The 21,020-nt window shown below is 35.5% G+C and overlaps 1 protein-coding gene across 2 annotated transcripts in view; it reads left to right on the top strand.

Moving 5' to 3' along the window:
• Nucleotides 1-21,020, top strand: part of LOC150106798 (G protein-coupled receptor kinase 2-like) — a 308,070-nt gene that overhangs the window by 196,470 nt on the left and 90,580 nt on the right. For both annotated transcript variants that reach the window (XR_016548329.1, XM_090392711.1), the window contains one exon: nucleotides 12,743-12,862. Coding sequence is in view for 1 of the 2 variants with exons in the window: in XM_090392711.1 (XP_090248837.1) it covers nucleotides 12,743-12,862 (120 nt within the window). In the remaining variant the exon portion in view is untranslated. The remainder of the gene's footprint in view (nucleotides 1-12,742; nucleotides 12,863-21,020) is intronic.

The raw sequence follows: 21,020 nt of genomic DNA on the forward strand, positions 1-21,020 counted from the left end.
AGTCTAATTTCCTTGCCAAAAATTTGCTTTGTAAAATATCTTTTAGATAATGGTTACTTTTTTTTATATATTCAACTTTAGAAAATAGTATTGTAAATATTTTTATAAAGTCAGTGATTCATTGTATTACCTTTTATTAGACTAACATGCATTTTAAAGGATTGTACATAATATGTATTTCATTTTTTAAATTTCTAATTTGTTATTGCAGTCTAAAGAATTTTAAATATAGTTGTGATGTCAATATTGAATGCTTTTTTTTTGTCAGTATGATCTTGCATCTGGTCATCAGGAAACATTAAAGTTTGTGTATGCCTCTCTCCCTCTCCCCCATTCTGAGAAATGTCATTTTTTTAAAACTGAAAGCGAAAAACCTAAGATTTTGAAGTGAGCATATAGTGACCAATGGAAATAGTTTTATAAATGCACTCTTAGTGTTAGTGAGTTTAATATACTGTAATCTAGCTTTTGTTTATGTCCATTCCAGCTTTTCATGATTCACTCTGCTATTTTATTGAAGTGTTACTAAACTACTTAAGTTGGAGTTCAGTAGCTCTTTCAGGAAAGAGTCAGCATTTCTAGACAAGTCATGAGTATTATTAATGTTTCTGTGATATTTTTAATGTTGAAGTTCTTCTCTTCACCCATTTTTATGGGGAAGGAGATTTTAATTTGGAAGTGGACTATTATGACAGCTGCAACATGTGCATAAATATCATTCCTGATCCTACATGTTACTAGGTATATAAGCATTACTGTGTGACAAACTTACTTGAATCAAAATAAACGGGGAAAAAGAATGCTGCAGTAATGCATTGTACTATTTTGTTTTTTCACTGTTATTCTGTGCAAAATAATTTAGCTGCTTATATTGATTACAGTTATTAGATACATTAATTGCTTTATTATTATTATTATTTATGCTTTTAATGCAAAATCTGTTGTTGTACTTTGTATACAATAAATACACTGGGGTTGCACAGTGTATTTATGGTATTTTTTTAGTGTTAAATGACCATCAATTGCTACCTGCATAGTGAGTTTATTATTATGTTGTATTTGGTAGTTTTGCAGAGAGAGAGAGAGAGAGAGAGAGGTCATAAATAGAAATTACTGTTAATACATTCATGATGGTGTGATCATATCTCTATGGCTAAGTAGTTTTCATCTCACTTGGAAAAGTACTGGAAAAGATACCCAGCTTTATTTATGATGGAAATGAGTGTACATATAGGAAACTGTAAGTTGGGTGCCATTGTTAATGTCTTTGTCACTCCTTAATTGTGCTTTATTTCCAAAAATTAGAATTTACACCTATGCAGTACAATAAATAACTTAGTGGTCTGTTTTTCTTTTTCAAGATGTGTTTGTCATGGTGCATGAACTGTCACACACACAGTCACTACAACACTCCCTCTCTTCTTGTTGTTCTTTTTTATGGCATTACCCTTTAAACTATTTGTTTTCCTTTTGTTTCCTTCACTGTTCAGAGTAGAATTCCCCATTACTTAATAGCTCCTGTGGAAATAGTCCCATTTAACAGTCATATTCTCATGAACTTTTATAATTTGTCTAGACAGTCATGTGTTTCAGTTTTAACATCTCAATCTGAGTGAGAATGCAGAATTAATTGCACTCACCCTTATGACAATAAACATCAAAACATTCAGTTGCAGCAAAACTTTGCATTGTTGTACCATACATTTATGACATCAAACGTTTATATTCGAAGGATTGATATTTACAATATAATTACAAAGTCTGGCTTAGTTTTTAATCATTGCTTGCACAAAAACTATACCACATAAGGCATGAATGTTTATCAAAAACCTCAGATAAGCTAATAGGTTTTTCAAAATTAAGTAGCAAATATGTAGTAAAGCTATAAATATTAAAGATATTAAAAAAGTTAAAGATACCAAGAAATTATACACTTGATTTAATCCTTTATCCAAGTGTAAGTAAACAAAATTTGCACCTGAAGTATTTTCAGGAGTGGGTTAACTCGTATATAGAAGCTAATGATTTCACATAGCTTGCCTTGATATCCTATAATGCAAAGCACATAGCACATATCCTTACGGATATGTGCGTGGGTGGTCGAGGCTGAAAGGTTCTCAGCCTCGACAATAGATGACAACACTATCGGCACGATTTTTTTTTTTCTAAGTTGGTACATTTGTCATAAACATCCATGTGAAATTGTAAGTCATTCTATCAAGTAGTTTGTTTTATGCAGCTGTCTGAAACAAAAGTGTTGTCTATATCCCTTGAAATGGATAAAATTGAGTATCATGTGGTTATAAAATTCTTTATAAAAGAAGGTTTACTGCCAAAAGAAATTCATTTGAAGTTTATAAAAGTTTATGGGCACTCTTCACCTTCTTTTTCGACAATTAAGAAATGGGCTGTGGAGTTTAAACATGACCGTACCAGCCTTGAAGGTGATCCATGTGAACAACGTCCAAAAAGTGTAACAACACCAGAAATCATTGATCAAGTGCACAATATGGTATTGGATGATCGGCGAGTCAAAGTGCATGAAATTGCCAAGACTATAGACATTTCAAAAGAACGTGTAGGATATATTTTGCATGAAGAATTGCAAATGAAAAAGCTTTGTGCAAGAGGGTGCTGTGCTTGCTCACAGCAGATCAAAAATGCACTTGCATGAAATCTCTGAACAGTGCTTGGATCGTTTTAACTAGAGTCGATTTATTACCATGGCTGAGACTTTGGTTCACCATTACACACCAGAATCCAAACAGCAGTCAAAACAGTGGACAGAAGCCGGTTGTCTTTTCTGAATTTTTCCTACAAAAGTGTTTTGGCAATGGGAAAATTAAGAGATCTGCACTATGAATTGTTGGAACAATCACGCTATTCCCCAGATTTGGATCCCTCTGACTTCTATCTCTTCCCAAAACTAAAACTCTTCCTCTCTGGTCAGCGTTTTTCTTCAAATCAAGAGTTGATTGCAGATGTAGAAAGGTAAAGGTATTTTGCAGATCTTACTGAGAACCACTACAGGGACAGGATAATTCCACTGCAGCATCACTGGAATAAATGTATTAGTCTTAACCCCTTAATGCACTCAACTGACTTAACTTGGATCCAAGAAACTGAATTTTTTCTGCGCACCCGAGTTAATACGTGTGACCGTGAATTTTGGTTTCACATATAAATACAACCAAACATACACGCTAGACAATTTTGTGCCTATTTCTTTTCAGCCGAGAAAAGTTGCTAACGGCATGTATCAGCTATTTCGTTTATGTTTGCACATTTTTTGTTCACTAGAGTGCTGTTTACATCGAGGCCGTTTATATTTTATAACATTTGTTTGTTATTTATTTTTACGTTATATTTATTACCTATCATGGATAGTGATCAAGACTGGTTATTTAGTTCAGAAGATGGAACTTTAGAACACAGTGGCAGTGATTCAGAAGTTGATGCTATTTCAGAGGATGAAAGTACTGATGATGAAACTCTTGCTTTAGCCCAACAATGGTATTCAATACAACAAGATGCTCATCCACCTCCACGATTCGCTTTCACAGAAGCTCCCAGTATAAAAAATATTGATGTTGGCGATTATAACTGCCTAAATTTCTTTGAGTTTTTTTTTGATGATCATTTGATTCAATGTGTTGTGAATGAAACAAATAGATATGCGAGGAGTCGTACCCATGGTAAAGAAAAGACTTCTTGGTATGACACAAATCCAAATGAAATTGTAGTATTTTTGGCTGTTATACTTTTGCAAAGTATAGTAAGAAAACCTGAATACCGTCATTATTGAACAAAAAATCCATTATTATATACACCATTTTTTCCAGATTGTATGAGCGGGAAATGCTTAGAGGCAATAAAACAATTTCTACATTTTTCAAATAATGATGAATTTGATCCAGCAAATCACCCTTGCCCAAAACTCAACAAAATCTGGCCAATTTATGAAGATTTGAATAGAAAATTTGGCAATTCAATTACGCCAGAGAAATTACTGACTATTGACGAAAGTTTATTGCTTTATAAAGGTTGTCTGAGATGGGTACAATTCATTCCTCTCAAAAGGGCTGATTCAGCATAAAAACATACTTATGTGAATCACAAAGTGGATATGTCTATAATTTTATAATCTATACTGGCAAGAATACCATTCTGGACAGAGATTTTAGCAATCTTCCAATGTCTTCGCAAGTAGTGATTGATGAAACCTTTATTGAATAAAGGTTATTGTTTGACTATGGACAATTTCTATAATTCACCTGGATTAGCAGATCTATTGATAAAAAATAAGACTGATGTGTATGGAACATGACACGTATCACGAAAAGAAGTACCTAGAGAATTGAAGAATAAAAAATTGAAAATTGGAGAAGTAATTGGTTTTTAGAGAGGAAAAGTGTGTGTAATGAAATGGAAAGACAAGAAGGATATCTCCCTTATCTCTACCATTCACACTACATCAATAGTAGATATAGAGACGCGCAAAGGAAGAATAAAAAAACCACAACTTGTGTTGGATTACAACCATACCATGGGTGGTGTTGATTGCGTTGATCAACACCTGTCTTCGTATGTTGTACCCAGAAAGAGAGAAAGAGAGGCAAGAAGTATTATAAAAAGATTTTCTTTCATCGACCTTAGACCTGGCACTGTGGAACACTTTTGTGCTTTACCAAAAATCTGGCAGTAAGATGGATTCACTTGATTTTTGCCTCAATTTAATCGAACTCTCCATTGAAAAATATAAAACTACAAGCATTTCAAGAAGTGTACATCCATCAAATATCCCAACACCACTGAGATTATCTGCATGACATTTTCCATCTTTCATACCACCAACAGAAAAGAAAGAAAATCCAACTCGCCAGTGTTTCCTCTGCTCAAGAAAAAAGGAATGAACACAATAAAAGGGTTCGCTAACGAACAAGATATATGTGTACTGACTGTGACGTTCCTCTTTGTGTCATCCCGTGTTTTAGAATTAACCACACAGTGGTAAATTTTGACTAAAACATTATTTTCAAGAATTTTTTGTTACCCGAGTTAACTTGGTTTAGCGAAATAGATGCAGTTTAGTTAACCTTTTTTGCAAAAAAAGACATTTTTTTGTGTATAAAGAAAATAAAGAATAAAAAAAATTGACAGAAAAACAACCGTTTTCTGAATTTTAATTGGTGCGTTAAGGGAGATTATGTTGAAAAATAAAAATAATTTTGAAATTATAAATTCGTTTTTCCATTGTTAGGCAGAGAACTCTTCAGACCACCCTCATGTAATGCTATGCATTATGGGAAGGGTCACTACCTAGACTGGTTTCGACCTTGATTGAGGTCTCATCAGCGGAAGCCAGACCGAGAGGTGATACTAAGGTTGAAGTAGTGGGAAAACGTCCAACAACTTTCCCTAGTCCAGAGTACTTTAAAAATAAGGTGACACCTTTTGGCTACTCATATATGAAAATATGACTTCTGCATTACTTCAACCTTATTACAACCTCTGGGTCTGACTTGCACTGATGAGACCTCAATAAAAGTCAATACTGGTCTGGGTAGTGATCCTTTACATAATGCATAACATTATACATGTCCATAAGAATGTGCTTTGCAGTATGGGATACTAAGGCAAGTGATGTGAAGTCATTAGCTTCTATATACGAGTTGCCCCATCCTGAAAATACCTCAGATGCAAACTTTTTTTACTTACACTTGGATAAAGGATTAAACCAAGTATATAATTTATTGTATAACCAAGTGGAAAAACATCCAACAACTTCTAATCCAGAATAGTAAAGCTGTATAAAATAGTTATTTTTATCTAATTTGTCGTCAGAAGTAGCCCAGTATATAAAAATCAGCTGTATGAAAACTTATTTTAGCAATAATATGAATGTTTTATTTAAATGTTTTTTTCATAAAACTTAACAACAATAGGTTATTAATATCACAGAAACTGGATTTTAATTCATAAAAAAGCAGATTCAAAAGATCAAGTATTTGCAACTTAATACTGGTAGCTTCCTCAGGACTAGATATGGATTTTATATATGATAGCTGTGATTGTAGGTAGTGTTCAGTTTATTTAAAATTGTGTATTAATTAAATTCTTTGTGTATTTTGTATGTGGCAGTGGGACATAAATAAGCACAAAAGACAAATGAAAGTAGCATAGATTTTTCAAAAATAGTGAGGTGCTGTGAATGCAACATGTTTGCTTGGAGAGAGATTGAAGATTTCTATGTAGAAAGGATTAATAGGAGAGGAGAGAGTGTAGGTTTGCAAGAAGTGCAACATGTTATGGATTATGAGGTGTCCTTGGAATGCAAACTGTAGTAGGTAAAAGCAGCTGCAGAAGTAAACAAGATTGATGGTACAGTTAACTGCATGAACAATGTGGCTGACAATAATAGTATGACAACTTACACAACTGCGATGCATTAGCGCTGGTAAGTGGTAAGACAGCAGACGTGCAAGGTAGTGAGAATGAAATTGGCATAAATGGCAGCGAGAAAGCAATTGAAGAGATGAATGTGGATTCAGGAAAGATGAGGCAAGAGATTAAGTATACGAGGAATGATCTGAGGAGAATTACAGATTTGCATGAAGTGTTGGGAAGAATGGGATGAATGATGGCCTTTTGAAAGAGGTATTGAATGATTCAAGACTAGTTCTTTATGGGGATTCAGTAATTGGAGGTGTGGTGAGTGGAAAGTGCACATGGCTTATTTTCTGGAAAGAATGATTGAAACATAGGATACGAGGAGTATGCGAGCAAAAGAGTTGGTTGCAGTTGGTACAAATGATTTGGTTGGTAACTAGGAGAATATAAGGATGGATGGATGTCAGGAGGCTGTTAAGACGAGTGGTGGTAAGGTAGTCAGCATGAATGGTATGCTAGCAAAATTATGCAAGGAGAAAAATTAATTGTGTACCAACTACCAACTAGTGGTAGTTGGTACAAATGATTTGGTTGGTAACCAGAATATTAGATAGATGTCAGGAGGCTATTGAGGTCGGTGTTGGTAGTAAGGTAGTCGGCATGAATTGATTTAAGGAGAAAGGAGTTCATTTTGTGAATGTTGTGTGGGGTGAATGAGGGAAAGATGGAGCTGTATAAAAGAGATGGGCTACATTTAAATAGATTTGGTGTGAGTCAGCCGGAGAAACTCTTGCTGCAAGAGCAAGTAGTGACTGAAGTGAATGTGAGACCTAAGGAAGCATGAGGTGATGTTGAAGAGTAGGGTAGGAGAGTTTGTGAGAAGGAACAGAAGATAGACAGAGAAATTGGGAGGGTCAGTATGGACAGGGAAACACTGTATGAGAATTGTAGAAGATGGTTACAGGAGTGGATATGTGAGTAAGCAAGAAAAGATTAAGATAGTCAAGGATGGGAGAGTAATATTTACATCTGAGGAGAAGTGTAATATCAGTGATAATAAAGAGGAATGGCCAGAAGGGAGTAGGAAGAAATCATATCCAAGAAGTGGGGGTCAGTGGGACTTATTATCAAAACTAGAAATGGGCTAATGTTAAAGAATGCTAGAAGTATTTGAAATAAAAGGAATTAAATTGTAGCTTTGATAGAGTTCATTCACCCAAAAATTGTTGGAATGAGTGCGATGTGGTTAGATGAGGATGGCTTTCTGACAGGAAGAGATGAAGGGATATATAGTTTTTCATGAAGACAGATAAGGCAGAAAATGAAGAGAAAATGTTGATGACAATAGAGGAAGGAGTAATGCTCATACAAGGTAGTGAAGGAGCAAATAGCAACAGTGGTTTGAAGCAGTATGGTGTGAGATGTGGAGGTGGACAGGATGAAATGATTGGTAGGGTGTTGCTTATAGACCTGGTAATCTGGAAGGAAATGTTTAGGTAAATTGGTCTGGCTCATAAGAAAAGGGTGATCATCATTGATGATTTCAATTATGGTGATAGAGACTGGAATGAAGAGACAGCAACTAGAACCAAAGAGAAGGAATTACTTGTTTCTGAGGGACAACTGTCTTAGGTAGTACATAATAGAGGATACATGATGAGGGTCTCAGATTTGATTATTTCATCAGAGGAGTTATTGTAAATGAGGTGTCAAGTCTCCCTCCAGTTGGTGAGGGTGACCATGAAGTGATTACTTGGGTGGTGGCCAGCCATATCAGAATTTTTTGTGAGAAAGGGATATATGTAGAACTATAAGGCAGATGATTATGACAAACTCAGAAAGCAGCTTGCAGCTATATCATGGAATGAGGAATTGGATGGGAAGGAAATCTGTGCTGCTTGGTTTCTACTCAGGCAGACAATGGATATATTTCAAAAGTCAGGAGATTAAATAAGGCAGATGTAAAATTGATGAAAAGGTGAAGCATACAGTCTGGAAGAAAAAAACATTGTCGAGGCAGCACAAAATGAATGGCAATAATCGGTTATGAGTACATGCAGAGTGCAAAGAGCAAGCAATGGAGCTGACTCACCTGGTAAGGATTGCAAAAGTTCAGTATTAAGCAGCAGTTTTCAAAGTCAAAAGAAATCCTATGGAGTTTTTTATATGCAGCTGGTAGAAGGACGATTGATTATGGAAGGGATGATGATGGTAGAATGATAACCACTGAGAAGGATATAGTAGAAATGTTAAATGAGCAATTCATTAAGGTATTCCATCCTTGTGGAAAGGAACATAATGCAGAACTTGAGAGAGGGAAGAACCACTGATGCTGAGTGAACAGAAAGTATATGAGGAATTGAGTAAACCTGATGTCAATAAGGCATCATGGTATGTTATCAGGTGTCTTGAATGAATGTTCCAGAGAGTTAACAACACCTTTAACTTGAGTCTCTGATTGACCAAGTTCCAAAGGAGTGGAAAGAGGGCAAAATTATTCCACTTTATAAAGAGGGTGTTAAGACTAGTGCTTCAATTTATAGGCCAATCTGCTTGTCTGGAGTTGTGGTCAAGGTGTTGGAGAAGCTAGTAAGGACAAGGATTCAGAAGTGAGTTGACAGCAGCAGAATTCTCTTTAATGTGCAGCGTGGGTTTGCTAAAGGAAAATAGTATTTTAGCTATTTACTTACTCACTCATTATAACAAGGTGGCGAATACATTGGACAAAGGGGATGCACATACAAGTATATTTAGATTTTGCAAAGACCTTCAGTAGATTTCTGCATAACAATATGTTAATTAAATTGGAACAGATGGGGTTGGACAGTAGATTAGTGCATTGAATTGGAGATTGGCTTTTTGATAGGTATCAGCAGGTTGTGTATGGGGAGCAATATCCCCAAAGAGGAAATCACTAGTGCTGTACTGCAAGGGTCTGTTTTAGGCCATTGTTGTTAATTTGTATGTAAAATGACACTGAGAAGGGTTTGACTGGTGATGTACAGTTGTATGCAGATGATAACAAATTGGGGAGAGTAATGAGAAGTAGAGCAGATGTTGTAACTTTGCAAGTGGACTTAAATAGACTGGATGAATGGGTGAGCGCATAAGTTGCCAGTTATCAGTGTAGGTTTTTAAAGAATGCAGAGTATAATATTGGTGGAGATCTTAGATGAGGATTGGGAGATGAAAGATATGGTCTAATAGTAGATAAGGGTCTGAAATGTTTTGCTAAAATTGTGAGGACAGCACTGTGGATTATGGCAATCATGTGGCCACATATTAATTATTGTGCACATATTTGGTTACCTGGTTTTCAAAAGAATGATGAGTTGTTGGAAAGGGTTCAGAGACAATTGACAAAGTCAGTTTCAGGTGTCTGGAATGTGGAGTATGAGAACACATTGAGATTGCAAATTGTAGAACCCTAGTGGATAGAAGGAGTAGGCAGGGACATAATCAATACATGTAAGTTGGTAAGAGGTAATTACAAGATTAATGTGGATGAAATTTTTCACAAACTTGCTGGAGACAGGAGAGAAGAGAGGTCATCCCTTGTTTTTGCATGGAGAGTGATGAATATGACTATTAAATTATTTAATAGTCATATTCATATACTGGAATAGTCATATTCATATATGTATACTGGAATATTAATTAAAAGAAACTTTAATAAATACCCCAAGTATTTCGGCAATGTCACATTGCCATCTTCATGGGAACATACAACTATGACATGTGCATGCAGGCACTACAAAAAGCAAATGAGGCAGAAGAGAAAAAAAACTACTGTTGTTCCTAGAGTCCTAAAGGTGTCTCCCCCCCCTAGCGAGCTATATTGGGCTGATGGGCTGAAGTTCTCAAGATGCAAGCTTCCCAAATTTGGGGCAGTCTCATGCACCCAAATTTGTTGAGGTTTGGAAATTTTTTTTAGAGCTTAGGCTGATTCCATGAACAATCTTTCATATTTAAATTTGCTGCGGTGTATTAATGTGGCTTTCTTCCAATGTATTCCCGGTTTTTTGGTTGTATTCCGGTTTTTTTTAATACAGCCCAGAGTGGCTGTATTGGTGAAACCGTATGTATCTTTGTGTTCCAAAATCCTGACATTTGCTGTCCTGCCTGTTTGGCCAAAGTAGGACAGCTTACAGCTGCAAGGGACCTAGTATACCCCGGGTAGGTCTAGGGCATAGGTTCCCAAACTTTTTCGGGCCACCGCCCACTTTGCAAGACATAAAATTTGTAATGCCCCCCATTATAACAGTTTTCTGCGTTCAAGCGGTTTGATATTTTTGACGTAAATAGCAACTAATGATACATTACTGCTTATGCCGTTAAATTTTTATAAAGAAGTGGCCAATATGTGCTTCATCTTGAACACAGTTATTGCTATATCGATTTTGGTGAAACGTAGCTCATATGTGAAGATTGTAAAATGTATGCTCGAATAACATTATGCACTGTTTCATATAATGGTTTGAATATGAAAATGTGGAATACAATTAAGAGATTGCATTGCAATAGTAAGAATCTTATTGTAATAATTAAAACACCATTAAATATATTACAAAATTGTTTATTTCTAACTTATAAAGTAAAAATACAAAGAAAAAAATAACAAATTAATCTGAAGGATGAGCCTGGTGCATTTTTAAAAGTTTTTTTAATATCGGGTTCAACTTTCGTTAAAAACAGTCGTAAATCGCAACGCTCAGTTATATGCAATCATTTCCTTTTCTTAGATAGTAAATTCACTACAGCACTAAACCCATGCTCAGCCAAATAAGAAGATGGAAATGCAATTAAAAATTTCTGCACTATTTCCCATAATCCAGGGTACAGTGTCGGTATTGATTTTTGAAGCCAGAACTCTTGGTATCCAGTTTTGAATTTTTTTTTAGTTCTTCATTTGTTGTGAGTTCTATGAGTTCCACTTCTAAATTTGATGATCCTGCTGTGCTTACATGTGAGAAAGGATCTAGAACCCAATTTGGTATATTCATGTTTACAATATCCTTGAATCGCTCATTGAAATCAGCATGGAGAACCTCCAAGTGTTGGCAGTATGTAAGTAAATCTTCCTTTTTGAGAGACACTGCTGATAAATTTGAAAAGTGGCTATATTCCCCTCGGCCCATATTCCGCTTGAACAGAAGAAGTTTCCCTGCAAAAGCGGCAATAACGTTTTTTGTTTTAATTCAATTCAATTCATCACCTTGTAGTTGTAGATTGACTTCATTAAATATTTTATAGAGGTCTGTCAAATAAGCAGTGTCATTTTTGGATGTAAATATGACAGAGTTATATATAACAGTTGTAAATTGAACATGCCAAGAAATTATGTTCTTGGTTTAATCCTTTATCCAAGTGTAAACAAATAGAAATTGCACATGAAGTAACATCACAACTGTGCTTCACATTAATTGCCATAGTATCCCATAATGCAATGGCACATATTCTTATGGACATATATAATGCTATGCATTATGGGAAGGTTCATTACCCAAATCGGTTTCCACCTTTGAGTCTCATCAGTAGAAGCCATTAACGATTATCTCATGCTGATTGCATTGGTTCTCATACGATCACCGAAGTTAAGCAGCATTGAGCTCAATTAGCACTTGGGAGGGTGCCACCTGGGCACACTGAGTACCATTGGCATTAATTGATTATCTCCTTAACCACAAGTAATTCTTTCTCTAATCACATACCACATTGTTCTGACCTGCTGTCGGCTACTCTGATACATACATATCCTTTAGTGACTTCTTTCAAAAGCTTAGCTTATCTCTCTATCTACTCTTCTGCATTTATTTATTATGATCTGCAGTATTTGCTTTAATTTAATTATTTCTGAGTACTGTTTACAAATAAACCTAATATTGTCCTTGTCACTTTAATTGCACTTCATATGATAATTATTAACCAGCATTGACAATTATCACTTGCAGTCAGCATTTTCCACTCCAATTCCAATTGTTTGGAACTTCTTTGGTTTTCTGTCCATGACAAAAAATAAAGATAAATAAATACAGATTCTAACTGTAATATGAATTCGTTACTACATATTATTTATAATCTAAGCTTACTTAAAGTATCTGTCTTTATGTAGTAATTCAGCAAAGTTGAATAGTGGATGAGGAAAGGCTTAGACATAGTTCCTCTACTCAGCGACTAAAATCAAACCTAGTTCTTTCTAGGTTTGATTTTAATAAAATTTTACTTAACATATTTTTAACTTAAATGTTCAAAAAGTGTACAAAAATCGTTAATTTATAAAGAAAAAAAAATCCTAATATATTTTTTAATGAAGATATTTCTTTATATGTATATATTTATATATATATTTTAGGCACCATTTCGAGCTAGGAAAGAAAAAGTGAAAAGAGAAGAAGTTGAAAGGCGAGTAAAGGGAGACCAGGAAAAATACTCAAATAAATTCAGTGATAATGCAAAGCTCATGTGCCAAGCTGTAAGTAGTGAGCTATGATGCATGTAGTATAATTTCATCAGAAATAATTTTTGCAATACCTTACTTCTTTAACAAGCTGTTAGGAAATAGAGGACAGCTTCAAGTGAGGAAGGATGCCTTGAATGTGTTAGTAAGTCATGTTGAAAACAGCACGATTTACTAACTCACTCAGAAACACTTGCCTTATCATAATTATATGAACATATGCCTACACATTACATTCTAGTATTGCAACAATAAAAGATTTCAGTTAGATGAAATTCATCTGACGAGTTATGTATTTAAATTTTGAACATATGAAATAAATTAAAGTTGCCCAGAAATTATATTCTTGGTTTAATCCTTTATCCAAGTGTCAGCAAACAGAGTTTATGCCTGAAGTAATTTCAGGACTGGGTAACTCATCATATATAGAAGCTAATGACTTCACATCGCTTGCCTTAGTATCCCATAATGCAAAGCACATATCCTTACAGACATGTATAATGCTACGCATTATAAGAAGGGTCACTGCCCAGACTGGTTTCAACCTTTATTGAGGTCTCATCAGCTGGAGCGAGAACCAGAGGTTGAAGTAATACCAAGTGATACCAAGGTTAAAGTAATGCAGACGCTATATTTCCATATATGATAACCAAAAGGTGTCATACCTTATTATTAAAATATTCTGGATTAGAGATGGATGTTGGAAGTTTTTCCAGTTGGTTATACTAGAAATTAAAAATGCCAAGAAATTATATTCTTGGTTTAATCATTTATCAGATGCAAACAAAGTGGGCAAACTTTGTTTGCACCTGAAGTAATTTCAGGACTGGGCAACAGAGTATTTTAATAAGGTGTAACATCTTTCAGCTACTCATACATGGAAATATGACTTTTGCATTACTTCAACCTTGGTATCGCCTCTGGGTCCAGCTCCCACTGATGCGACCTCAATAAAGTTCGAAACCAGTCTGGGTAGTGACCTTTCCCATAATGCATAGCATTATGCATGTCTGTAAGGATATGTGCTTTGCATTATGGGATACTAAGGCAAATGATGTGAAGTCATTAGCTTCTATATACGAGTTGCCCAGTCCTGAAATTACTTCAGATGCAAACTTCGTTTGCTTACACTTGGATAAAGGATTAAACCAAGAATATAATTTCTTGGCATCTTTAATTTATAGTATAACCAAGTGGAAAAACTTCAAACATATGAAATAGTTCTCATTATGTGAAGAGCTTTAAGTAGAAGGTGAAGTAGAATAATTCTGGAATGAATAGTATTCAACCAAAAAAACAAACAAACAAAGGGAATGACTTTAAACAGTTAAACTCGGAGCTTTTGATTTTTCAGGAAATGACAATGTACGCTAGAATATTAATTATAAAAATCTTTAATTAATACTTTCCTATATTTCGGCACTGTTACATTGCCATCATCAGGGATCACAAAAAGCAATGATATGTGCACGTAGGCACTAACGTTGAGCAAATGAGGCTGAATAAAGGCAATAGAAATCAGCCCTAGAATCCTAAACAGTTCACCCTAGTGGGTCAAATTGGGTTGTCTTTTCCATTGGGATGATGTTTTTAAAATGTATGCTTCCCAGATTTGGGGCGGTCTCATGCACCCAAATTTTTTGAGGTTCGGAAGTTTTTTAAAAAAACCACTCCATGCAGTGGAACTTAAGTATAACTGGATTATGATCTGACATATTGATGTCAAGATATTTTATCTGAATTATCCTATTTATAAGGGAAGAAGAGATATAAATTCGATCAATACGAATACCAGTACCTTGATTCATGTATGTGTGAGGTTTTTTAAAGCTGAGGCAGATTCACTGAATAGTCCATGTTAGTATTTGTTGTGGTGTAATAGAGTTGCCTTCTTCCAGCATATCCTGAGGTAGGTGTCCAAAGCATGGTCAGCAAGTCCTGATTGGCTGTATTGGTGGAACCGGATATAGTCCTTGTGTTCAGATATTCTGATATTGGGTGTCCTGCCCATTTGGCCATATAAGGACAGTTTACAACTGCAAGGGACCTGGTATACACCTGGTAGGTCTAGTGGAGCCTGTCTGGCTATGCTATGTGGATGATATGTTCTCCATTTGGCTGCATGGCCTGGATACACTCCACAATTTCTTAATTGTGGAATGTATCCTAAACAATCAACAACCCAGGATCCAGTTTACTTTGGAAAAGGAAAACAGTGACAGTCTCCCATTCTTAGATATGCTGATTACAAGCTGGCTTTTAAATTAAAGATATCAAGAAATTATATACTTGGTTTAATCCTTTATTCAAGTGTAAGCAAACAAAGTTTGCACCTGAAACATAATCAGGACAGGCGGCAACTCATATATAGAAGCTAATGACTTCACATCACTTGTCTTAGTATCCCATAATGCAAAGCACATATCCTTGTGGACATGTATAATGCTATGCATTATGGGAAGGGTGACTACAGAGACTGGTTTTGACCTTTATTAAGGTCTCATCAGTGGGATCCAGACCCAGAAGTAATACTAAGGTTGAAGTAATGCAGAAGTAATATTTTTATATACGAGTTGCCAAAAGCTGTAAACTTTGTTTACTGACACTTGGATAAAGGATTAAACCAAGTATATAATTTCTTGGTATCTTTAATTTATAGTATAACCAAGTAGAAAAACTTCCAACAAGTGTCTCTAATCCAGAGTATTTTAATAATAAGGTGTGACACCTTTTGGCCACTCGTATATAAAAAGATGACTTCTGCATTACTTCAACATTAGTATTAAGTCTGGTTCCCACTTGGAAAGAAACTGTAAAAAACTGGAAACAGTTTACAAGAAGCAGGTTACACAATTGCTTCTTGACAGATTGAAGACCTCATCGGATTCATCCAAAATTTAGAAGTTAAAGACTTACCAGTCACACTTCAATAATCATAGCATCTCCTTTCTGCATTGCGTCATCAAATGCATGAGGATTCCATAGGCAAATTAAACAAGTATATGGAAACTTATGCTACACCATCATATCAGGTTTTTGTTTCTCCAAGACACGTACTTCTGCAGATATATCTTTGTATAAAGATCTAAAAGGTTTAACAGATAGATATCTACTTCTTTCTTATTGGAGCTTTGGAAGATTTTAACAGAGCTGGAGTAGGAGTTCTTATTCTTGCTCCCCCCCCCCGGGTCATTCTGTAATATCCAAAGGGATGCAGAAGGGAGAATTGTGACAATAGATTGGAAATACTGTGGATGTATAATAAGGTTTATAAATGTTTATGCTCCATCCAATGGAACAGTAAGACGAAAATTCTTCCAGGAATTGGAGCCATATTTATATGGTGCCCACTACATAAGTGTTTCTCAAAGTGTGGTAGGCATACCCCCCCCGGGGGGGGGGGGGGGGGTACACGAAAGGTCGTTAGGGGGTACGTGGCAATTTTCGGCTATGCATAATTAAAGGAGTCATTATATTTTTCAACAAACAGTGTAATTAGAGACAACTGGGATAAAACAGCACTAACTAATGAATCACATCCCCTCTCCAACAGAAACTGCTGTATAGACCAAGCAAAACCATATGTTGCTGGTGGAACATATGGTTTTGCTTGTCTTTGGTTCTTGCGATCTTTTGTTAATACCGCACCAATCATATGCAGTTCTTCGCTGCTCTACGTATCTCAAGTCTTGTAAATTACTGGTAATTTTTGCTTGAAATAATGGGAAAGAAGATGACGCTATTTGGGTAGATGACTTTGACGATGCACACAAAGAAACTGTTCTCGATGGCAAAAGTAATGATAGCGAGTAGGAGCTTCTTGGTAAGTCGCACCATTTTCAGTTTTTTTCTGAAAACTTTATTTTCCGAATATTCCTGCACGTATCTCGCAACACGATTTTTTAGTTTTAATTTTGGGAAAAAACTTAGTTATATTTGAGTAAATACAGTATTTATTTTTTTAGCTTTCAAATTCTTACCTATGGATCATTGGTTAAAGATTGGATTTATAAAACCCTCAAAAGAGAGCAATATAGCAAATACAAGTAGCTGTAAGCAACAAGAAAATGTTGATATTGCATCTGGATCAAATGAAATTGAGTGTGTCGTCTGACATCTCTAGAGATGTCAGATGACACACTCATCAACCAAAATTTAAAAATAAATCATATTTTTTGTTTACATGAACATATAAATTCAAATAAAATCAATATTTAATTTTAATTAATATTGTAAATTAATTTATTAATTTTAATTAATTGTTTATTGAATTAATTTATTTTTTATTAATTAGGCTCTACTTGGTAATGATGAAAATTTAAGAAGGGGTACGTGGATATCTGAAGTTTGAGAAACACTGCAGCAGTTGGAGACTGGAATTGTATTGAAAAACCCCACATTAGACAAAATAGAGAAAGAGAGGATACCCTCCAGGAGTTCATTCATTAATTTAGTATGGTGATTCAATGGCCATGAGCCCCTTTTACGGGGAGGTACGGCACCCCCTCAATCCACCCCTATTTTTATTCGGGCTTGGGATTGGATAAAATAGGGGGGTGGGGGGGGATTGCTGTATTCCTGACTGTATCCGTTTGTGTTCACGGGGATGGTTTGCCTGCTTGCAGGATGAAAAACTCCAGATAAACTGGGGAAAAAACCCTGCTGTCCATGCCCAAGACCAGCTAACTTGGCTATGGCTGAGGAAGATCTTTAAACTCCTCACGTTGTCGACGGGAATTGAACCTAGGACACTCCTTACCCAGGCATATGGTTGCAAAGCACTTAGCTGCTAGGCTAACCGTGTGGACATCCCAGCAGTGGAAAAGTGGGATATGCACAGTTAAAAATATGTCTTGACAATGCTCAACTAGTAGACATATAGAGGATTCGCCTCCAGGCATATACATACATGAATCAAGGTATTGGTACTCGTATTGATCGAACTTATATTTCTTCTTCCCTTATAAATAGAATAATTCAGATAAAACATCTTGACATCAACATGTCGGATCATAATCCAGTTATAATGGAAAAAGTAGACGTATCTTCTGGATCATGGAGACTTCCACCAAATTTTCTGTTGATCTTTTCAACTAAATTCCACACCCTCTGTTTGAATTGGAATAATGTTACCTGGAATTGGGATATGTGGTTAAAATTCAAACAATTAGTAAAGCAGAATATGATGGAATGGGGAAAGGAACAGGCCTTCCTCAAAAGGAAAAATTGAAAGATCTGTATAAAGAGAGTATAGAGAGAGTACAAACCAGAAGCTGGTTTGTATCAAACTAACGCGATGGTATAGAATGTAGCAATGTCATTAGAAACATTAATATAGAAATATAACTTGAAAGGCTTTTAAAATTTCTTATCTTAAGAAATTTTAAGATAAGAATACAAAAGCAGATAGCCCTTCAGCTGCATTCTTCAATAGACAGTTTACAAAATTTTGCAAAGAGAGGATTATCACTCAAATCTGTGTTGATGGAGAAGACTAGTACACCACTAAAGACATCCTTGACTCCTTTCAAAAAACACTACAAAAATCTGTTTGAAGACAATAGTACTGTTGGAAATTATAACTCTTAGAACATTAATGGCTTTCCTGTTCATATCCAAGATGGGCTTGACAGCCCCCATTACAGCATCTGTAGTTACCACAGCTTATAAAGAATGGTAGAAGAAAATCCCTAGGGCGTGATGGTCTAGGGATAGAACTTTATCGTGAGGCCTGCGATTTTATTCTTCCCATTCTAGTTACACTATTTAATTCCTTTCTCTTATCAGGATACATACCAAGTGAATTTGTAGCAAGCCACACTGTCCTCATTTCTAAACCTAATAGAGGTTTAGAAATGAGGACAAAATCACACCTTAATCAGCAGCTGGAGACCTATTTTTCTATCTAATACTGACTACAAGATATTTTTCTGCATTATCAATAACAGGCTCAAATTGGGAATGAAATATATAATTAAAAGCACACAGGTGTATGGAGTACCAGGTCGAGCAGTAGAATTGAATGTATTTCTGCTATGTGATCTAATCTGCGTAGTTAACACGAAAAAGCAGTCGATGGCAGTGCTATCAGTAGACCTCACTCAAGCATTCGATAATATCCAGCATCTCTTTCTATTCCACATCCTCCAGCAAATTGGTGTAGGTAAAAAACTGCTATCTGTTATCAAAGGAGCCTTTGCCAATTCAACCACCTGCCTCCTAGTTAATGGGTTCCTGTCAGACCAAGTAAAAATTCAAAAAGGAGTCAAGCAAGGTTGCCTTCTCAGTCCACTGCTCTTTGCATTGTTTCTTGAACCTTTCTTACAACAAGTCAACAATACACATGCTATGCGAGGAATAACAGTTCCTTCAACTAAAAAGGAAAATATGGCTAAAACTTGAGTTTTTTCCTGGTTTTATTCATTGACCAGATATTAATAAATGATATACACAAATTGTCAACAAATTTCACCAGCTATTCTCTCTGGCTTCTTCAGGACAAGTATAATGGTACACACTAACATTTGCTAGTGAAAAAGAAGAATAGAGTAACACAGTCAGATAAATTAAAACTGACGTGTAACATCAAAAGCATGGTGTCTCAGTCATTGTTTATTAAGCGCGTTATATAGTTTTTAGCGAAATGAAATTCTGGTAAGCTGAGTGAATTTATTAGGCTTTTCCAGATGTCTTTCACAATCATTCCTTGATTTCTGTTTAGATTTTTTCCCGAATGGAGCACAACTGCGGATTCTTTGAAGTTTCTACATCGAAAATCTTCTTCTATATAAGGCATGGAGCTGTTATCCCAATCGATGGTGTGCGTAGAGATCGAGGAGTGATGGGCTAATCCTGAAGTATCTGTTCTGTTTTTGTTCACGTCCCCTATTATGTTCTTTTTTTTTCAAATTTCCAGCCTTCGTGATGTTTGGCCTATGTAATTTAATCCACAGGAACATGGGATGTTGTATACACCTGCGTAATATACATCATCCATCATCATCCTTTATGCAGGCCGAGTTTCGACAAAAATAGCCAAACTCCTGAAGTCTTTCAACGTCAGAGTTGCTCTCAAACCTATCAAAACTATACACCACATTTTAAGATCTCCTAAGGACATTAATGCCTTCTTCAAATATGCAGGTGTATACAACATCCCATGTTCCTGTGGATTAATTTACATAGACCAAACATCAAGAAGCCTGGAAATTCGAAAAAAAAAACATATAGGGGACGTGAACAACAGCAACAGAACAGATACTTCAGGATTAGCCCATCACTTCTCGATCTCTCTAACCACACCATTGATTGGGATAACAGTTCCATGTCTTATATAGAAGAAGATTTTCGATGTAGAAACTTCAACGAAGCCACGGTTGTGTTTCGTTAATCAATAAACAATGACTGAGACACCATGCTTATGATGTTACACGTCAGTTTTAATTTATTTGACTGTGTTACTCCATTCTTCTTTTTTTACTAGCAAACGTTAGTGTGTACTGTTATACTTGTCCTGAAGAAGCCAGAGAGAATAGCTGGTGAAACTTGTTGACAATTTGTGTATATCATTTATTAATATCTGGTCAATGAATAAAACCAAGAAAAAATTCAAGTTTTAATGTTTAAGTGACCAAATACAAAACAAAAAAGAAAGATAAGGTATTAGCATATGCCGATGATGTAGTCGGAACTTTGAAGGATAATGATTCCACATATATATATATTTTGGTATTTTAGAAAAATTCAGCAAAAGCAGCAGATTAATTATTAATGCAGACAAGACAAAATTAAAAGTTTATGGAAAGTGGGATCTTGGAGGCATTCCTTTTGGACTAATCCAAAGAGAGAACACCTCATTACACTTGGAATTCTCTTCTCCACTTACCCAATATTACCAGCCCAAGAACTTATATACAAGAAATTAGAAATGTTAGAAGACTGGAAAATAGGGCTGCTCTCCTTTTCTTCTAAAGCCATAGTATTCAAAACCATAATCTTTCCTGCTCAGTTTGTACATAATAAATATTACAGATATCACAGAAGCTGAAGAAAAGCAATTATATAGTAAACCTCTGCAATTTTTTTTTGGTCTAGCCGTTACCAAGAAGTTAAAAAGGAATTTCTTCAACTGTCAACGAAGCATGGAGGATTTGTATTTCCAGTCTTAAAATTC

The sequence above is a fragment of the Typopeltis vanoorti genome, chromosome 5, assembly GCF_054136105.1.
Source record: "Typopeltis vanoorti isolate ZY-2024b chromosome 5, IOZ_Tvanoo_1.0, whole genome shotgun sequence".
Lineage (NCBI taxonomy): Eukaryota > Metazoa > Arthropoda > Arachnida > Uropygi > Thelyphonidae > Typopeltis > Typopeltis vanoorti.